This window comes from Oryctolagus cuniculus, chromosome 17, assembly GCF_964237555.1.
Source record: "Oryctolagus cuniculus chromosome 17, mOryCun1.1, whole genome shotgun sequence".
Classification (NCBI taxonomy): Eukaryota; Metazoa; Chordata; class Mammalia; order Lagomorpha; family Leporidae; genus Oryctolagus; species Oryctolagus cuniculus.
Genome location: NC_091448.1, coordinates 54,185,646 through 54,203,499, shown reverse-complemented (window position 1 = coordinate 54,203,499; position 17,854 = coordinate 54,185,646). Strand labels below are relative to the sequence as shown.

Sequence of the window (17,854 nt, the reverse complement as noted above, 5' to 3'; positions counted from 1 at the left end):
CTTAGGAGTTGGCGGCAGGCAGAGTGTCCCCAAAGCCCCCACCAGGCCCTCTGCTCTCAGGGAAGCCGAATGGGGGGGACAGGCACGTTCAACATGGAGAACACACTTGATGATGCTTCTCACCTCTCTCCCCAGAACCTGGGATCCTCATCGCCAAGCAAAAAGCAGAGCAAGGAAAACACCATCACGGTAAGTGACTGGAGTGGGTGCCCCCCAGGCTGGACGGCAAACCAGGTGGGTGGGTGTGGGGGGTGGGGTGGGGTGGCGCACTGGGCTGTTGCCATGGCAACTTGCACAAGCCCCGTGTGCACCCAGCCTGGACCTGGGAAAGTTCCCCAGCTCAGATCTGGCTGGAGTTTCTGCCCATCCCCCCCCTCCTCCCTCCTCCCCTCCGTCTGTCAATTTCACATGTCACTTTTTCTCCCATGGCGAACCAATGGAAGGAGGCTGGGTGGGCTGTGCAGGAGCCATTTTTTTGCAGGGCACGTGTGGGAGTGGGTTGAAGGGGGTGGACTGTGCTCTGAGCCAGTGATGTGATGTGAAAATTATAGCCACGGCGGGGTGGCTTTTGTGCAGGGAAACTTCAGCAAGATGTCAAAGTTAAAAGCAAGAGAAAGCATCCTAAGAATAGAGTTCCTGGGAGTTAGGGACGGGCGGCAGGCAAGCTTCTGCCTCAAGTGGCCAACCTGCCTTCCAAGCCCCCAAGGTAGGGGCTCAGGAGAGGTGGGGGCTGCATGTGGGTGCCCCCTCCAAGAGGGGAGACTTGGAGAGTCCCCTTGGCTCATGCAGCCAACGACTTGCAGCTTTGAGACATGCATCCAAGGTTTGCTATTTTGGCCCGAGAGCAACAGAAATGCTGGTCACCCCCACAGATAAAACCAGGAGTGGGTGCCTTACCCACCCCAAGTCCCCCTGGCTCAAAATCTTGCTGTGGAAGAACAAGGGGGCTAAGCAGGCGGATCCCAGCCATGGCTGTAAGTGCTGCTGCGCGTGTGTGTGTGTGTGTGTGTGTGTACACGTGTGGTAGGCGCCAGCAGTGGCCCTGCCGGCTGTCGGAGGTGTCGATGGTAGACTCGACAGGCACTTTGTGTTGTGACTGTGAACTTGGACTCTGAAGCCAGACATCAGTTCTGTCTTTCAGTGGCCGTGCAGCAGCCTCAGCATTCCCATCTGCAGAATGGACACACGGGGGACGTCGGTGTCGTGGGAAGGGTGCAGGGGCTAAGTAGGTCCCCACGTGTACGCACTTAGAGAGCAGAGCCTGGCTCTACACACACACACACACACACACACACACGGTCATCTCCTGTGTAAAAACAGGGAACTTGAGGCTCCAAGGGGCCCCTCTCCCAACTCACCCCCCGCCTGGAAGCATCAGGCGTCAAACCCTAGGCCCCCTTGCTGCTGGCCATGCCCCTCTAGAGCTGGCTGGAATGGTGTGGGTGGGTGACCCCTCTGGACCTCTGTGTGCCAGTGGAGTTTGTCTCTTGAGAGCTGGGCAGATGGTTCAGCCTGCTGGGGCAGCAGCAGCCTCCTTGTTACAGGAGGAGCTGGTGAAGGCAGGCAAGCCCCAGGCACAGACAGACCCCACCTCTGAATTGTCACAAGTGCCCGGGAAAGCTGGCTCAAGGCTGGAGCTCCCAGAAGTTTCCTGAATCAGGAGAGGAAGGAGGAGACTCCATCCTGCTGCTTGTCTCCCCTGCACCTGCCCCTTCCTCTGTACCCCGACCTCCTGAGCTCATGGCCTCTGCAGCAGGGAGACGCTCAGAGGGAAGGGATGGGTCCTGAGCTTCCATCTCCCTAGCACACGGGATGAGTGGAACAGCATCGTCCTACGCTGCCTAATTCCCCAGAGCAGAAACTCCGAGGCCTGGGCAGCATGGGGTGGTGTGTCCGGGTCCAGGGGGCAGGCACGGGCGGAGCTCGGTTCTGAGGCTCTGTGCCCCGGGGTTGGTTTTGAAGGCTCAGGCACAGAGCTGACCTGGCAGCCTGGCTCAGCTCTCGGCTCTGCTGTCACCTGTGTAGGGCTGGCAGGGCTATGAGATTGGGAGTGACAGCACCGTGGCAGCTCGCGGCCCGGTGAGACGTGTCAAGATTGGGAGGATTTCAGAAAAGACGACATCAGGGCCACCTGGTCACATCTCGTGGCTTCCTAGTACAGCCAGTCTGAAGCCCCGGAGCCCTGCTGGGAGCCTGGAGGCTGGTGCATACCTTTGGGGGTCTTTTCGTCTCTACTCCCAGGAGCCCCTAGTCCTGGCTTTTCCTCTCCCACATCTCTCCCAGAACAGCGTCCCTGCAGGAGAAAAGTCAAGGCCAGCTTGGCTGCAGCCCACAGTTGTCAAACCGGCTTTCTCCGTGCTGCCTACAGGCCGGGCAAGGGACGAGCCCCACCCACCCCCACCCCCGCGCCCCGGGCCAGGAGCCTCGGGGAGTCCCGCTGCATTTAGCGGCTCTCACACCCGTGGCCAGGTGCCTTGCTGGCTGCTGCTGTCCCCTTGGCTAGGCCCGCCCCACCCCACTCCCGAGAGCCCTTGTGGCCTGGTGGGCACTTCAGCTGCTCGGTGGACACCCCAGCAGGGGAAGCAGGGGGACAGGGCCAGCTGTTCACCTGAGTTGTCCCCTGTTTACTGGAGGCATGGAGAGAAGAGACTTGATCCAAGAGCAAGGATACAGCTGGCTGAGGCTGCTTGAGCCCGAGGGAGGTGGCGGTGGGAGTGGCTGCTGGCACTTGCCCTGAACAGTGCACTCTGGGAGGCATCCTCTCCTTCCTGAGCCCCTACCATGGAGAGGGTGTGGCACACCTACACCTAAGTCTGTTGGAAGAATGTTGTGATGAGTTAGGAGCCCGGCCTCTGGCTCCACCGTTACACGCGTGCTGTGTGCTGTTGCCTAAGTTACTTAACCTCTCTGTGCCTCAGTGCCTTCATCTGTAGGATGGTGATGTGAGGGTGGGCACAGAACTGCCCCAGGATGAGAGTCGTCGGCTTGACTTCATGGCTCTGCTCAGCCTGCAAAGCGCCCCAGTTCATCTCCTTGTTCCCTCTTTCCTACATTGTTCCCCAGGTCCCTGTTGGGCCTCCCCTGGTGGCCATGGCCACGCTGTCCCCCAGTGCACGATGCAGCAGCCCAGCCCTGTCAGCTCTTGCAAACAGCCTCCTGGGCACACGTGCAAGGCCCTCTGTTACCTCGGTTTTGTCCACTCCCTGACTCTGGCCAAGCTGATAGAACCACGGGTGTATCCCGTCCCCCTGCCTGGCCCTGCCCTTGCTCCCTAAGGACCCCACTCTCCCTTCAGGGTTCCTCCCCGTGAATCCCTGACCCGTTCTGCAGCCTCAGCACCACCTACCTGCTTTCTGTAGTGGCAGAGTCAGCCCCAGGTCTCCAGTGACTTCCTTATCCAGCCGCTGGGGACCAACGCTATGGCTTCTGTCTCTGGGCTGCAGACACAGAGAAGCATCTACTTAGCACCCATTGTGTGCCCGGTACCCCATAAACCACAGGGAAAAGATGCTGTCTGCCCCTCATGGTCGGGCCATTGGCAGGGAAGAGAAATGTTAACCAGACCACCACAGGAGCTGTCGTCACAAATGTCCACGTGCAGATGGCTGGGAAGGCGGCACATGGTGCAGGGCACTAGTAGCCATTCAACAAACACTTAAAGGGAAGTGGATGTGCAGATGGCACATCAAACAGCACTAGGTTGAGGGCTCTGGAGTCGAATACTGAATTTCGGTGATCCTTGATATCTTTGGTTAACATGTGGCCAGTGTCCCCTCACCCCCGGTGGGGTTGCCAGGCCAGTGGGATGAGAATGCATGCAAAGTTCTGGGCTGGGGACCTCAGCTAAGGCCCCGGGAACCCCCTCAGTTCTGCACCTCCCCAGAGAGGCTGGCAGGGTGCAGTTCTCCAGATGGCCACCAGGGCCTCAGGGCCCTGAAGGTTTGGGGGAAGACCCTGTGGGTGGGCTGGGAGTGAGAACTCCCCAAACCCGAGTTGACCCAGGCAGTGATGGGCGGGCTGGGTCCCCTGGCCAGTCCATCCGAGGACTCGAGTCCTCACGGAGTGGCAGAAGCGGCAAGATGGTCCTGACCTTCCTTCACTCCTCTGCCCCAACCCAGAGAGCTGTCCTTCTGTGCTGGTGACCGGGTCATTTGTGGGACCTCTCCCCTCCTACAACGATGGCTCTTCCAGTCTCCAGAGCAGATGTCCATCTGGAACCAGGGCTCTGCGTCTGGTTCGAGGCCTTTGAGAGGTGCCCTGGCCCCCCCAGGCCATCAGCATCACCTGGGAGCTCAGGTGAGCTCCAGCCACCTGGGTTTGAACAAGCCCACCAGGTGACTCAAAGGCTCCCCTCCTGTCTCAGCCCACTGCTGGCCAAGCCATGCCTCCTCCTGGCACGGTCAAGTTCTTCTTCCCTGGCCCTGAGCAGTCTGGGGGAGGGGAGATGAAGGAGGAGGGTGTGGCTTACACCTGCCATGAGCATAGTCAGCCCTCCGTAACCATGGGCTCCGTGTCCAGGATTTGACCAGCTGTGGATTGAAAATACCATCCCACCCCCCAGTGGCAACAGCAAAAAGACCTTTATCTGTCCTAAACATGGACAGACCCTTTTTCCCTTGTCATTATTCTCTCACAGCGTGGTATATTTACCTAGCATCCGCATTGTGTTAGGTATCCTCAGGAACCCAGGGAGGATTTAACCCATACCCAGAGTGTGAGCAGCTCAGATGCAGATTCTACACCGCTTTATAATCGAGGACCTGAGTGTCTGTGGATTTGGGGACCCACAGGGGTCCTGGAGCCAATGCCCCCCGTGGGTTCTGAGGGTCCACTGGCCCATGGCTCTGCTGGTCACACGCAGTTCACTTTGCTGTCATGGTGACTGTGTCGCTACCTTGGACTGCTCTCGAGCTGCGTTATTAAGCTCAGGAAAGCAGGGTGTGATCAACACTGTTGTCACTGGAACGGCTGGAACCCGAACAAGGGGTTGTGTGCGACTTTGAAATCCATCCCACGTGGCTGGGAGTGTGAGAGAGACAGAGAGAGGGAGACGGAGCTCTTATCTGCTCATTCGCTCCCCCAAATGCCTGTGGCCACCGGGGCTGGGCAGAGGACCTGGAAACTCAGTCCAGATCTCCCCTCTCCCCACTCCCACTATTGGAGCCATCACCGCAGCCTCCCAGGGTATGTGCATGGGCAAAAGCTGGAGTCAGGAGCGGGAGCCCGGCTTAAACTCAGATCCTCCCACGTGGGATACAGATGACTCGACCTGTGTCTCACCTGTGAGGCCGAGCACCTGGGAAGGTGACTTGCCTCTGGACACCCTGGGGGAGTCACCCCCGAAATCAGGGCCTGGGGAAACCATTGCCCAAGGCTAGGCATTGAGAGGCTCTCTGGGTCTCTTTTCCAACTGTGGCCACTGTGGGCCACGATGGCCTGGGTGGCCCAGAATTGCAGGTGTCTGGAGAGAACTGCAGTCCAGGGCTCCCTTGGGCCCCCAGCTTGAGCTCAGCGGAGGGCAGAGCTGTCCATCTCCAGAGTTCTCTGGTCATCCCTGCCCCAGTCCGTCCCTCCAGGCTGGTCCCTGCTCTGCCTCCCACCCCTCTCCCCAGATGTCAGTATCCTAGAAGGGACCCTTCTTTTACCCAGGACAGACATGAGGCTCCCATGGACCGGGAGCCACCCTCGGGCCCCTAAACCTTGAGTTCAATGCCAGCCCACCAAATGGGGCCACTTTATTGAAAAACGCCAGCATGTAGCAACACCAGGTGCCCCATCCTGGCCTGACAGCAGTTGGTGAGAGCCGCTGTGAGTCGGCCCCTGGGACGTAGCTCCATGCGCCTGACCCCTGCCCAAAGCAGAGGCCGATTCCCCCTCCCCCACGCCCCAGTGTTAGCTTCTCTTGACCTTGCTGCCTTGTGTGTTTTGCCTACATCAGCACTGGCATTCTGTGCCCAGGTCTGGGGGTTCTTCCTTGCTCTTCCCTGTACCGTCCGAGGTCTCCCACGGATGCATTGGCTGCAGGCAGCGGGGTAAAGGTGCACAGAGCTCAGGCCCTGCTCCTACAGACCAGGAGAAGAGCGGGGGCTCAAAGCCACGTGAGCAGGAGCCACGGCAGAGCCACCTCCCTAGAGCGGCTAGGGCGGCCACGGGGCCTCAGGAGGTGGCTCAGGTACCCCAGACCTTGCTGCGCTGCCCGCTCCTTGGCCACGGCCAGCGCCCTGGGTGATGATGTGAAGCTGTGTTGGTCCTGTCCTACCTGTGAGATCAGATGCACCAAGGAGCCTCGTGACCTCTGACCTCCACCACACAGTGTCTTCCCTTGGAAGCAAAATCATGTTATCAACTTGTAAGCAGGATGCTGTACATAAATAACCAAATGCGTCTGTAGCATTATAACCCAAATGCTACCCTCCTATAATTCTGTTCTACAGCTTGTCTTTTCCACCCATTTAACAGAGTACCTTGGCACACTCCCCTTATTAATCAATAAGAACTTTCTCACCGTGTCCTTCCCTGTGGATATGATTTCTAGGGGTGTCTGTCTGTCTCAGACTTTGTGTCACCATTCCTACCAGCGACAGGCGGTGGGGTTGTGGTCCAGCCTTTCGTGGCTGTAGATGGTCGTGCCGCACATGTGTGCAGATACTGCTGCAGGGTGCACCTGCAGAAGCGCCATTGCTGGGGCCTAGGGTGCAGATGTTTGCAGCTGTGAGGTTGCCCTGGTTCCCAGATGCCAGCATGGGGCCCATGGCCCCTCATTTGCAGTGCCCATGGCCCTCATTTGCAGTGCTGGCCACTGGAGCATCTGAGTATCTCGTTGCGTGTTCTATCGAGCTGGCCCTACAGGGAGGTCTCTGTCGTGCTGTGTCCAGGGAACCCAGTCTTTCTTGCTCCTCCTCATCCCCCAGTGAAGTTGTTTTCCTGCTCTGTGCCACACAGATAAACTGCGTAACCTTCCCTCACCCGGACACGATGCCGGAGCAGCAACTGCTGAAGCCGACCGAGTGGAGCTACTGTGACTACTTCTGGGTAAGCCCTGCCTCAGTGTCCCCCACCCTGTGGCCCTGAGGACCAGGAGTGGACACCCAGGAGGGGCCCTGGCTCTTCAAGCTGAGGGTCTCCTCCTACCGGAGCATGCGAGACCAGTGGTCAATTTGGGAACCGTGGCAAGAACTGAAGACCGTCTCGGGGTCCAGACCATGGTCTGAATGGAGCGAGTTATCAGAGCAGAAGCTGAGCCAGAAGGCGGGGTAGCCATGGGGCGCTGACTTCCCAGCTCGGGGAAGGCAGGAGACCGCAGTCAGCCTCTGTGCATGGTCTGGGCTTCGCACCGGCTCCGCCACTGCTCTGACTTGGGACTGAGCCTCACCGTTCCCATCCAGGTCACGAGGAGGACCCTCAGCCAGGGATCTCTGGCGAGCTCCGGCTTTGGTCATTCTCAGGCCCCAGACTTTCTGCAGATCGTTTCACAGACACAGGGTTTCAGTTTTGCAAGGTGACAGACAGGCCTGTGAGTGGATGGTGGTGTTGGATGCACCACGGTGTGAGTGAATTTAATGCCACCAAACTGAACACTTGCACCTTCTGAAAATGGTGAAGTTGTGTCTGTGTGTCTTACCACAGTTAAAATACATGCATAGATTTGTTAAAACATTGACTTGTTTATTTGAAAGACGAGGTGACAGGAGAAGGGAGGGAAGGTGGAAGAGAAAGAGAGCTATCTTCCATCTACTGGCTCACCTCCCAAAAGACTACAACAGCCAAGGCTAGGCAAGGCCAAAGCCAGGAGCCAGGAACTCCATCCAGGTTTCCCATGTGGATGGCAGGGACCTAAGTACTTGGGCCATCTTCTGCTGCTTTCCCAGATGCATTAGCAGGGCGCTGGATCAAAAGCAGAGCACTCAGGACATGAACCAACACTCTGATATGGGATGCCCACATTGTAGATAGTGGCTTAACCCGCTGTGCCAATGTTCACCCCAGATTTTTCTTTTTTTTTTCTTTTTCTTTTTTTTTTTTTTGGACAGGCAGAGTGGACAGTGAGAGAGAGAGAGAGACAGAGAGAAAGGTCTTCTTTTGTCATTGGTTCACCCTCCAATGGCCGCCGCAGACGGCGCAGTGTGGCCGGCGCACCACGCTGATCCAAAGGCAGGAGCCAGGTGCTTCTCCTGGTCTCCCAAGGGGTGCAGGGCCCAAGCACTTGGGGCATCCTCCACTGCACTCCCTGGCCACAGCAGAGAGCTGGCCTGGAAGAGGGACAACCGGGACAGAATACGGCGCCCCAACCGGGACTAGAACCCGGTGTGCCAGTGCCGTAAGGCGGAGGATTAGCCTAGTGAGCCGCGGCGCCGGCCCACCCCAGATTTTTCAAAAGGTGTGCAGAATCCTGAATCTCAGAAACTCTAGGAATCCTTGAGTGTTTACATTTTCTTTATTTTTTTAAAAAAAGATTGATTTATTTATTTGAGAGGCAGAGTTACAGACAGAGAGAGGTCTTCCATCCCCTGGCTCACTTCACAAATGGCCACAGTGGCAGAGCTGAACCGATCCAAAGCCAGCTTTATCCTGGTCTCCCACGAGAGTACAGGGGCCCAGCCATTTGGGCCATCTTCCACTGATTTCCCAGGCACATTAGCAGGGAGCTGGATCAGAAGAGGAACAGCTGGGACTCGAACTGGCACACACATGGGCTGCTGGCACTGCAGGCGGCAGCTTTACTCACTACGCCACAGCGCCAACCCGTGTTCACACTTTAAGTCAGCAATGACCTTCAAGATTGAGACCCCTCCTTGTAGAATCAGATGCAATGGTTGCCCAGCCTTGTGCATTGCCCACTTCAGGAAGAAGTCTGCAAACACCCTGAGGAACAAGAAACAAATAGTTGTCACCACCGTGCAGAATCAATCATCCGTCCTTTTCTGGTTTCTTTCTCCAAATCATTCCCATTTCAGCAGATGTCTGATAAGTGGTTCCTGCGGCTCCCCAAGTAGAGATGGTGCCTTTCGGCCCCGCTGTGTGGCTTCCAGGATGAGATCTGTGTAGAGGTTCCCTAAATAATGTCAGAAGCTCTGGCTTGGGCATAGACAGACTGGGGAGGGGGCCCAGAGACCGAGCAGGAGCCAGAGTGTGGAAACTGAAACTTGTAGGCCCTGATAAGGATGTTGGAGTTTATGCTGTTTGCAAGGGGAGGCTGTTGGAGCCCCCAGTCCATCCACACACACACACACACACACACACACACACACACTTATTTGAAAGGCAGAGAGACAGAGGTCTTCCATCCACTGGTTCATTCCCCAAACGCCTGCAGCAGCCAGGGCTGAACTAGGCCAAAACCAAGAGTCCAGACGACATCTGGGTCTCCAGCGTCTCCCATGTGGGTGGCAGGAACCCAAGCACCTTTGGCAGGGCTGTCTGTTGCTATTTCCCAAGTGAATTAGCAGGAAGCTGAATTGGCAATGGAACAGCCAAGACGCGAGCCGGCACTCCTGTAGAAGCTGACCGCATCCCAAGGAGCGCTTTAACCCGCTGCACCACGCCACCCACCCCTGGGGGAGGGTTTTAAGCAGAAGTAGGGTGGGCTATGGTTTCTGTGTGTCACGCATGCGGGAGTGGAAGCTGAGAGGGGGGTGCAGAAAGGCTGGAAGGATGGTGGCAGCCACAGAGATCAGAGACGTAGCCGGATTAGGAAGTCAGCCCTGGAAGAGGGTGCAGCAGGTGGAACATTCCGGGGAGTGCGGTGTAAGCCCCAGGTAATGGGGCAGATCAGCGTGCAGAGGTTTGGAGGAGCCGTGGCAGCTGGAGGGAGCATTCGGTCCCGTGCCCTGGTCACAGCATTCGAGCAAGTGGCGCTTTTGAGTTCTCGTCTTCATTCCTCTCCCCTGGAGACTCTCGTGCTCGCTCGGAGCTTTTCATCTCCTGGCCACCAAGGCCTTGTCCTTAAATAGAACTTCCTGTCTCCTGACACCATCATTAAGGCTCGTGGCTTTCTGGCTGCTTCTCCCTGGAGACGGTGAATCACGGAGCCTGTCGGGTTGGAAGGGAGGCAGACCTGGGCTCAGTGTTTCCAATGGGGTTTGCTTTTTCAACAAAATGGGGTGTTCACGAGTGACACGCACCCATCTTTGTTGTGCATGGAGAATCTTAGAGCATGGAGTTGTCTCACTGTCACGGTGTTAGGGATCCTGTGACAGACAGGACAGACAGGAGTAGGGTTGGGCTGGAACACCCTTCATCTACCCGACAGTGGTCAGCGGGGTTTCTGCAAGGGCCCCTGCCCCCTTTCTTTTCACCCACGTGTCTGGTCTGGAGGGGGCTCAGGGATGCAGCCCAGCCCTGTTTCCAAGGGTGGGCAACACAGCCCAGGACGTGACCCTGTCACCCATGGCTGAACTGAGCTGAGAGCCTGGGTCTTGGCGGGCGCTGGGACAGAGGGCTCACCATGACCTCTCTGTGACATCAAAGCCTATTCCTCCCTCTTCCATGGAGGCTCTGAGCATTTGACCCTGGATTCCTGCTGGGGAAGGCCGTGATGGGGGAGAACACTTGTAGGTGGCGGCGATGGCGGCCAGGGGCTGGAGCAGCTCTGGGAGCTAACTATCTTCAGGCGGATGCCAGGATGGATGTCCCGGGTGGGGGGGGAAGGCCGTGCTGCAGGTGCCAGGCAGGAGGTGGGGTGCTATACTTGAGGAAGTACAGGAAACAACAAAACTCATTTAATGTTGAAATTTTAGGAATCGGTGCTTGAAAAACGAATTGGGTTCTAAATTTCTATTTTGTTAACTTGGCCATCTTCCCCGGATCTCAATTTATTTGTTTATTTATTTATTTATTTATTTATGACAGGCAGAGTTAGACAGTGAGAGAGAGAGAGAAAGGTCTTCTCTCCATTGGTTCATCCCCCAAATGGCCGCTGTAGCTGGTGTGCATCGCACTGATCCGAAGCCAGGAGCCAGGTACTTCTCCTGGTCTCCCATTGGGTGCAGGGCCCAAGCACCTGGGCCATCCTCCACTGCACTCCCGGGCCACAGCAGAGAGCTGGCCTGGAAGAGGAGCAACCGGGACAGAACCAGCGCCCCAGCCAGGACTAGAACCCGGAGTACCAGTGCCGCAGGCAGAGGATTAGCCTAGTGAGCCACGGCGCCGACTGTTTCTTTTTAAGTAGCTAACAGTGGGCACTGCTTGTTGAGTGCTTATGGTGTGCTGGGCCTGGTGCTAAGCCACTCATATACGTGTGTCATTCATCCCGAAATGAGGGTAGAAGGCTGGTGCCATGGTGGCCCCGTTGTGCAGCTTGGGAGCAAGCAAAGGCCTGGCCCAGGGTTACCCAGCTAGGAATTCAGTGCTGGCCCCAGCCTTTTCCACCCTGGCTTCCCTTCCGGCCAGGTTCTCCCCCTAGGGCTGCTGCTAGGACCATTGGATTTTCTGTACTGGAACCATCTCTGCGGGTGTGTGGGAAGAAGTTACTGCCGCAGTAACAAGTGCAAAAAGCTGGTAGGAGACGGGATGGTGCCCAGGGCCACCCACAGGCTGTCCCAGTGTAGAGGCAAAGCCCCAAGATTCCCCAAAGGGCCACGCCAGGCGCAGCAGCCCCCTGGCTGGGGGTTCTGGGCTACTGGGGTTCACCTCCTGTGCCTCAGTCACCCACCCTTCTTCCTTGTTGTCCCCAGGTGGGGAGAGCTAAGGAGTGCATCAGTCTCAGTCTGCCTGTGTTACTGTAACAGAACCCGGGACCTTGGTGATTCGTAATGACCTGGGTTTTGCTTGGCTTATGGCTGAGAATTCCATGCAAAGATGCTGGGGTCGGCTGAAGGGCTTCTTGCTGCATCAGCCCCTGAGAGAGAGCCAGAGAGGGCCTACCGTGGTTGTGTGAGAAATCCACTCCCGTGATTGCCACGTTAATCCACTCAGGAGGCACCGGCATTGCAGCAACTAAAAAAATCCCATATGGATGCTGGTTCAAATCCCAGCTGCTCCACTTCCAATGCAGCTCTCTGCTATGGCCTGGGATAGCAGTGGAAGATGGCCCAAGTGCTTGGGCCCCTGCATCTGCATCGGAGACCTGGAAGAAGCTCCCGGCTCCTGGCTTCAGATGGGCCCAGCTCCTGCCGTTGTTGCCCTTTGGGGAGTGAATCAGTGGATGGAAGATCTTCCTCTGTTTTTCTCTCTCCCTCCATTCAAATAAATAAATCTTTTTAAAAATCCACTTGTGAGAGCCAGGTCCTCATGACCGACGCCTCTCTAGGGCCCCGCCTGTCTACACTGCTGCCTGGGGGATTGAGGTTCCAGTACAGGAGCTTAGGGTGGCAGGGACTGTTCCAACCCTGGCCACTCCACACAGCACCGTGGGATGGACGGGGACCTCTGCCGTGGGGGCGGCTGGGGGCGGGGCTGCCAGGTGCAGCTGGTTCTCCCTGGGTGCATGCCCCCCCAACCTGAACTGTGTTTCTGTCTCCCTCGCAGGCTGATAAGAAGGACCCCCAGGGCAACGGCACTGTGGCCGGGTTCGAGCTGCTGCTTCAGAAGCAACTAAAGGGCAAGCAGATGCAGAAGGAGATGTCCGAGTTCATCCGGGAAAGGTGACGCGGCGGCCCCTCCCGGCCCTCCCGGCCCCGCACACCCAGCCTCCTGGGAGCGAGAGACTCAGGGCTCTGGGGCAGATCTGGCCAACGGATGTGTGGCTTTGCCCTGTGTCATATGTTTAAATACTCAGACCCACGTGTTTTTCTAATTGGGTAAAATCTGGGTAGCTGAGAAAGCAGAAGGGTTGGCAGGATGGCCGACTCATCCCTCACACAGCAGCAGCTGGGGCTTCGTGGCGGCTGCCCCTGCACAGGAGCCACGTGCTGCACTTTGCCACAGTCCCCACCACTCCCAACTGTCTCCCACCTACATAGACTGTGCGACCCCATTTTTTACCTCATTAGAAGCACTGTCCCTTCCCGTTACCCCAAAGGGAATGTTTCATTTCGATTTGACTTGGAGCCAAAACTGTGTCCCCCAGGCCAGGGGAAACAGAACGCCCCACCTCCACCCCTACCGCCCCTGCCTTCGGGGGTTAGGACAGAGTTTGATAACAGAGCTGAAGAAGCAGTATAATCAAAATGGACAGAAGTAGGGAAAGTTACAAAGAGAAAGAAACATCCTCCCAATCTCTCCAAGTTCTGAGACTCTCTCAAGCACCCAGACACACACACACCCACGTGCACACACCTCCACATGTGTGCACACACGCACCTTCATACCTGCACATACACTCCACACATGCACAGGCCTATTCCCACATGGGTACACATGTACACATTTGCACATATCACCCTGCGTGTGCATACACACACATGCAGATGTGTGAACACACATCGGCACACAGTTGCATATATGCACACCTGCACACATCGCCATGTGTGCATACATGTACACACGTGTGAACACACACCTGCACACACAACCCCACATGTGCACATACATATAGGTTTCCAAGTGGCATTTCCAAGGCATATGGGAGATATTTGTAGTAAATGACAGCATCTTTTTTAAATATCTCTTTTTTTATTATAACCACAATAATCGAATAATAATGCTTTGGCATTTTAAAGCAGTCCCTTTCGTTGGGAGACCTATTTCCTATTTGTGTAATCCGGTCTTCATGTTATGACCCATTAAACCGGGTTGCCTGGCTCAGGTGTGAGAAAACAAAAGCGTAAAACAGGCAGAGGGAAAGAGGACTGTAAAAGCCAGAGCCTGGCCAGGCTGTGGTTTCTGTTTCCAAAGCAGCACGTGTTAGCAGGCACGTGGAATCTGCCACTGCAGAGCCCTTGTGGTCTTCCCTGAGGACACACAGACCCCCGTCACTTCTCCCAGTCCAACCTGGGCTCCCCTAGGGCAGGCCTAGGTGCAGATGTGGAGTGTGTGTGCGGCTAGGGGACAGACCCTGGGCTGCTGTGGCCATGGCTTGGGGAAGCAGAGCATGGTGGAGGAGGAGCTGCAGGTGCTGGAGCTGTATCTGCTGCCTAGAGAGGTCTCTGGGTCACTGTCTGCAGGTGCAGGCTGGCAGTCCCCAGGATCCCAGCGGCAGGAGGGGAGAGGAAGTGACAGGTCAGTCGGCCTAGGTCAGAGGATGCAGAGACAGGCGAGAGGAGGAGCAGAGAGCAAGGCCGTGCGAGGAGGAACCGGAGTGAGCGTCTTGATGCCAAATGATGCAGTAGTTATTAACCAGAGCACCTCCACCAGACTGAGTCAGCACTGCTGACGGCTTCAGTGTCAGGGGCTCTTCTCTGGGGCCGGCTGCAAGTGTGGTGAGCTCAGCTCCCATCTCCTACCGCAGCCCAGGGGTCAGCTTAGGTGGACAACGATAGTTTGACAACACACTTGACACGGCTATGCCGGGTGATCTAGAAGGTTCTGCCCACCGGAGGTCACAGCCAAGGCAGCTGCCCTCTCCTGGGAAGCAGACTGCAGCTCTGGATGCTGTCTGGTTTCCATGGAAACGCTGGTCCCCTGTGGGCTTGACGGAGATGTGAGGGTGGGGGTGGGGGGAGACCCCAGGGAGAGGTTCTGCTCCTGCTCCTGAGGGTCAAGGCTGTCGGGGAGGTTCTGTTGTTGTTGGGGGGGGGGGTCCCTAAACCCAGAGTTCTGGGGCTAGGAGGCAGAGGGAGCCACACAGCATGTCCCTGATGGTCCATCACAAATTGCATTCACTCACTTAGGGGCCGTCACATGTCCTACCCTGGGCCAGGAGCTGTGCCAATGACAGCTCCAAACCCCAATGCCCTAGAAGATAGGCAGAAATGTTCCGTTGTGCAGTGAGGTGAGAGCAATTAAGGCCATTTCATTCGTTTGTTTATTCAACAAATATTTGGTTTTTAAAAAGATTTGTATATTTATTTGAAAGGCAGACTTACAGAGAGAGAGAGAGACAGAGACAGAGCGAGATCTTCCATCTGTTGGTTCACTCTCTAAATGGCCACAATAGCCAGGGCTGGGCCAGGTCGAAGCCAGGATTCTGGTGCCCCATCTGGGTCTCCCACATGGGTGGCAGGGGCCTAAGCACTTGGGCCATCCTCCACTACCTTCCCAGGTGCATTAGCAGAGAGCTGGATTGGAAGCAGAGCAGCCAGGACTCAAACCGGCACCTGTATGGGATGCTGGCACCACAGCTCGCAGCTTCACCACGCCACAACTCCAGCTCCTCAATAGATAGTTATTAAGCACCTGCTGTGTGTCTGGTGGACAGATGGGAGCCACACACTGTCAGAGCTCACACGCAGGTTCTTTTTTTTTTTTAAGATTTATTTTTATTTATTTGAAATAGTTACAGAGAGAGGTAGAGACAGAGAGAGAGAGAGAGATGGATTGATCTTCCATCCGCTGGTTCACTCCCCAAATGGCTGCAATGGCTGGAGCTGAGCCAATCTGAAACCAGGAGCCAGGAGCTTCTTCCGGGTCTCTCATGTGGGTGCAGGGGCCCAAGGACTTGGGCCATCTTCCATTGCTTTCCTAGGTCATAGCAGAGAGCTGGATCGGAAGAGGAGCAGCGGGGACTAGAACCGGCACCCATATAGGATGCCAGTGCTTCAGGGCAGGGCTTTAACCCACTGTGCCACAGTGCCGGCCCCACACGTGGGTTCTTGATGTGGCCTACATGCTCCCCAACCGTCTGTCACTGGAGAGCTGATGTGTTGGGTTTCCTTCCTTTGCAGGATAAAGATCGAAGAAGAGTATGCGAAGAACCTTGCTAAGCTCTCCCAGAACTCCTTGGCTGCCCAGGAGGAAGGGTGAGTTGGGAGGAGAGTGATGGGAGCAGAGAGGAGAAGGGGCACAGAGGAAGTGGATTTCCTTTCCACCTATGGTTGATCACTGGCGTCGGCGCACATTGGGGGAGGGGAGGTGGAGATTCCCATAGGAGTGATTCAAGGTGGGTGCCGTGCCTCCAGGTGTGCACCTGTACCTCCAGGCGGGCTCACAAGGCTCAAGCTAGGCACTCATAAGTCAATATGTGCACCTGTGGCTCAAGGTGGCACTCATGGCTCAAGTTGTGTGCCCGTGGTCCAAGGTGTGGGCATCCACCATCAAGGAGGGCACTTCCACATTGTCTTCTCTCTCTGGAAGCCAAGACCCTCCTGCCTGTCCCCTGGCACCTGGGTAGCAGCCTCTAAGCACCCCGCCCTGCTCCCCTTCCTCTGAGGCAGGCTGGGAAGAGCCTGGGTGTGAGAGGATTTTACGCCTAGTGCCTTATTGGAAATCTCTCCTGTGGGCCTGAGACCCAGGCTCCCTTAGCCGGCACCAGCTGTAACTGTGCAGACCTGCTGGCCTGGGCGATACAGCCCGAGCCTCCCAGGCACTCACGGATCCCTAGAAGAAGCATCCTGTGTGCTGTGAGGTAGCAAAGTCCATGCCCTCCTGCACCACTGGCGGGAATGTGAAGGGTGCAGGCCCCATGGAAAACAGCTGGGCAGTTACTCAAATAGTGGAGCACTGAATTATCATATGACCCAGCCATTCCACATGTACATGTATGAGGACAAGCCTTCACGGGGCTCGTATATGCACAGTGGAGAGCTGTGGATCCATGATGGAGTATTATCCACCCATAAAAAAGGAGCGGACCCCCGATGCTTGCTGCTATGTGGATGACCCTCAAAAACATTAGGCTAAGGAAAAGCCAGACGCAAAAAGTCCCATTGTATAAGATTCCAATCAATTGTTGATTATTGATTATTCCAGAATAATCAAACCCAGAGAGACCAAGCAGATTGCTGGCCCCCAGGGACTGGAGGAGAGGCGTGGGGGAATGACTGCTTAATGGCCGTGGGGCTTTCTCTAAGGGTGCACCTGTCTGTTCAGGCTGCTTAACAGAATGCCACCGATGGGGTGGCTTCAGTTTATTTTTGCATGGTCTGGAGGCTGGAAGTGCAAGATCAAGTTGCCAGCAGGGTTGGTGTCTGGGGAGGGCTCTCCCAGAGGGTTGCAGACGCCGTCTTCTCTCTGCATGCTCACCTGACTTCCCCTCCGTGTGTGCAAGGGGTTGGGAGAGTGCGAGCCAACTCAGGGGTCCCTTCCAATAAGGACACGAACCCCATCAGATCACGGCCTCCACCACTGGGACCTCGTATAACCTTCCCCAGACGACAGCGACACCGGGGCCAGGGCTTCCACATTTAAATATGGGGGAGAGGCAGTGGGAATGCAAACTTTCAAGGTGTGGAAAGTGTGTGGGCTGTAGGTAGAGGTGATGGTTACACAACCTTGCAGACCTGAGGGTGGTAGAGCGAGTGTAATAAGACTTTGACCTCAATAAAAACAATAGGCCCTCAGGAGGTTTGCATAGAAAGGGTGGTCCCTTTCCTCTCTGGCCTGTGCTGGTCTCAGTTGGGATTCATGCTGCAGGGGGAGTTGAAGCCCTGAGGACTGTCAGAGAGCTATGATGGTAAACACAGATCTACAGGCCTTTAGGGGATAGAGACTCTGCCAGCCAAATGTGGCTTTGATTAAAGCCTCTGCATGGGCTCACGGTGCAGCCAAGTGGTCTCCCCCGATGGCTTTCACCAACCCAGCCGGCCACGGAGCCAGTGTCTTTTCCCTGGGCTCAGTGGGTTCCTTGCTGTCCACTTCTGCTCCCTGCACCAGGGCCAAGATGGGGGACCAAAAGGGGCATGGAGGGGAGCAGCCTTTGCGGCCTGGGAAGGGGGTTTGCCCCAGGATCCCCATGCCCTGCATCCACTCGGCTGCTCCTGAGTCTTCCGGCTTCCACTCCCCGGCCTGGGCTGCGGCCAAGGACACTGTGTCCTGCCAACAGGCACAGCGTATGCTGCTAACTCGAGCCGCCCAGCTCCTCACCCCGGGCCTGCACCGC

General features: G+C 56.4%; 1 protein-coding gene across 7 annotated transcripts in view; it reads left to right on the top strand.

The window, feature by feature from the left end:
* The window catches only part of GAS7 (growth arrest specific 7), a 248,566-nt gene that overhangs the window by 213,883 nt on the left and 16,829 nt on the right, over positions 1-17,854 (top strand). For all 7 annotated transcript variants that reach the window (XM_051824485.2, XM_051824489.2, XM_051824484.2 and 4 more), the window contains 4 exons: positions 136-189; positions 6,943-7,032; positions 12,466-12,581; positions 15,702-15,776. In XM_051824485.2, coding sequence (XP_051680445.1) covers positions 136-189; positions 6,943-7,032; positions 12,466-12,581; positions 15,702-15,776 — 335 coding nt within the window. The remainder of the gene's footprint in view (positions 1-135; positions 190-6,942; positions 7,033-12,465; positions 12,582-15,701; positions 15,777-17,854) is intronic.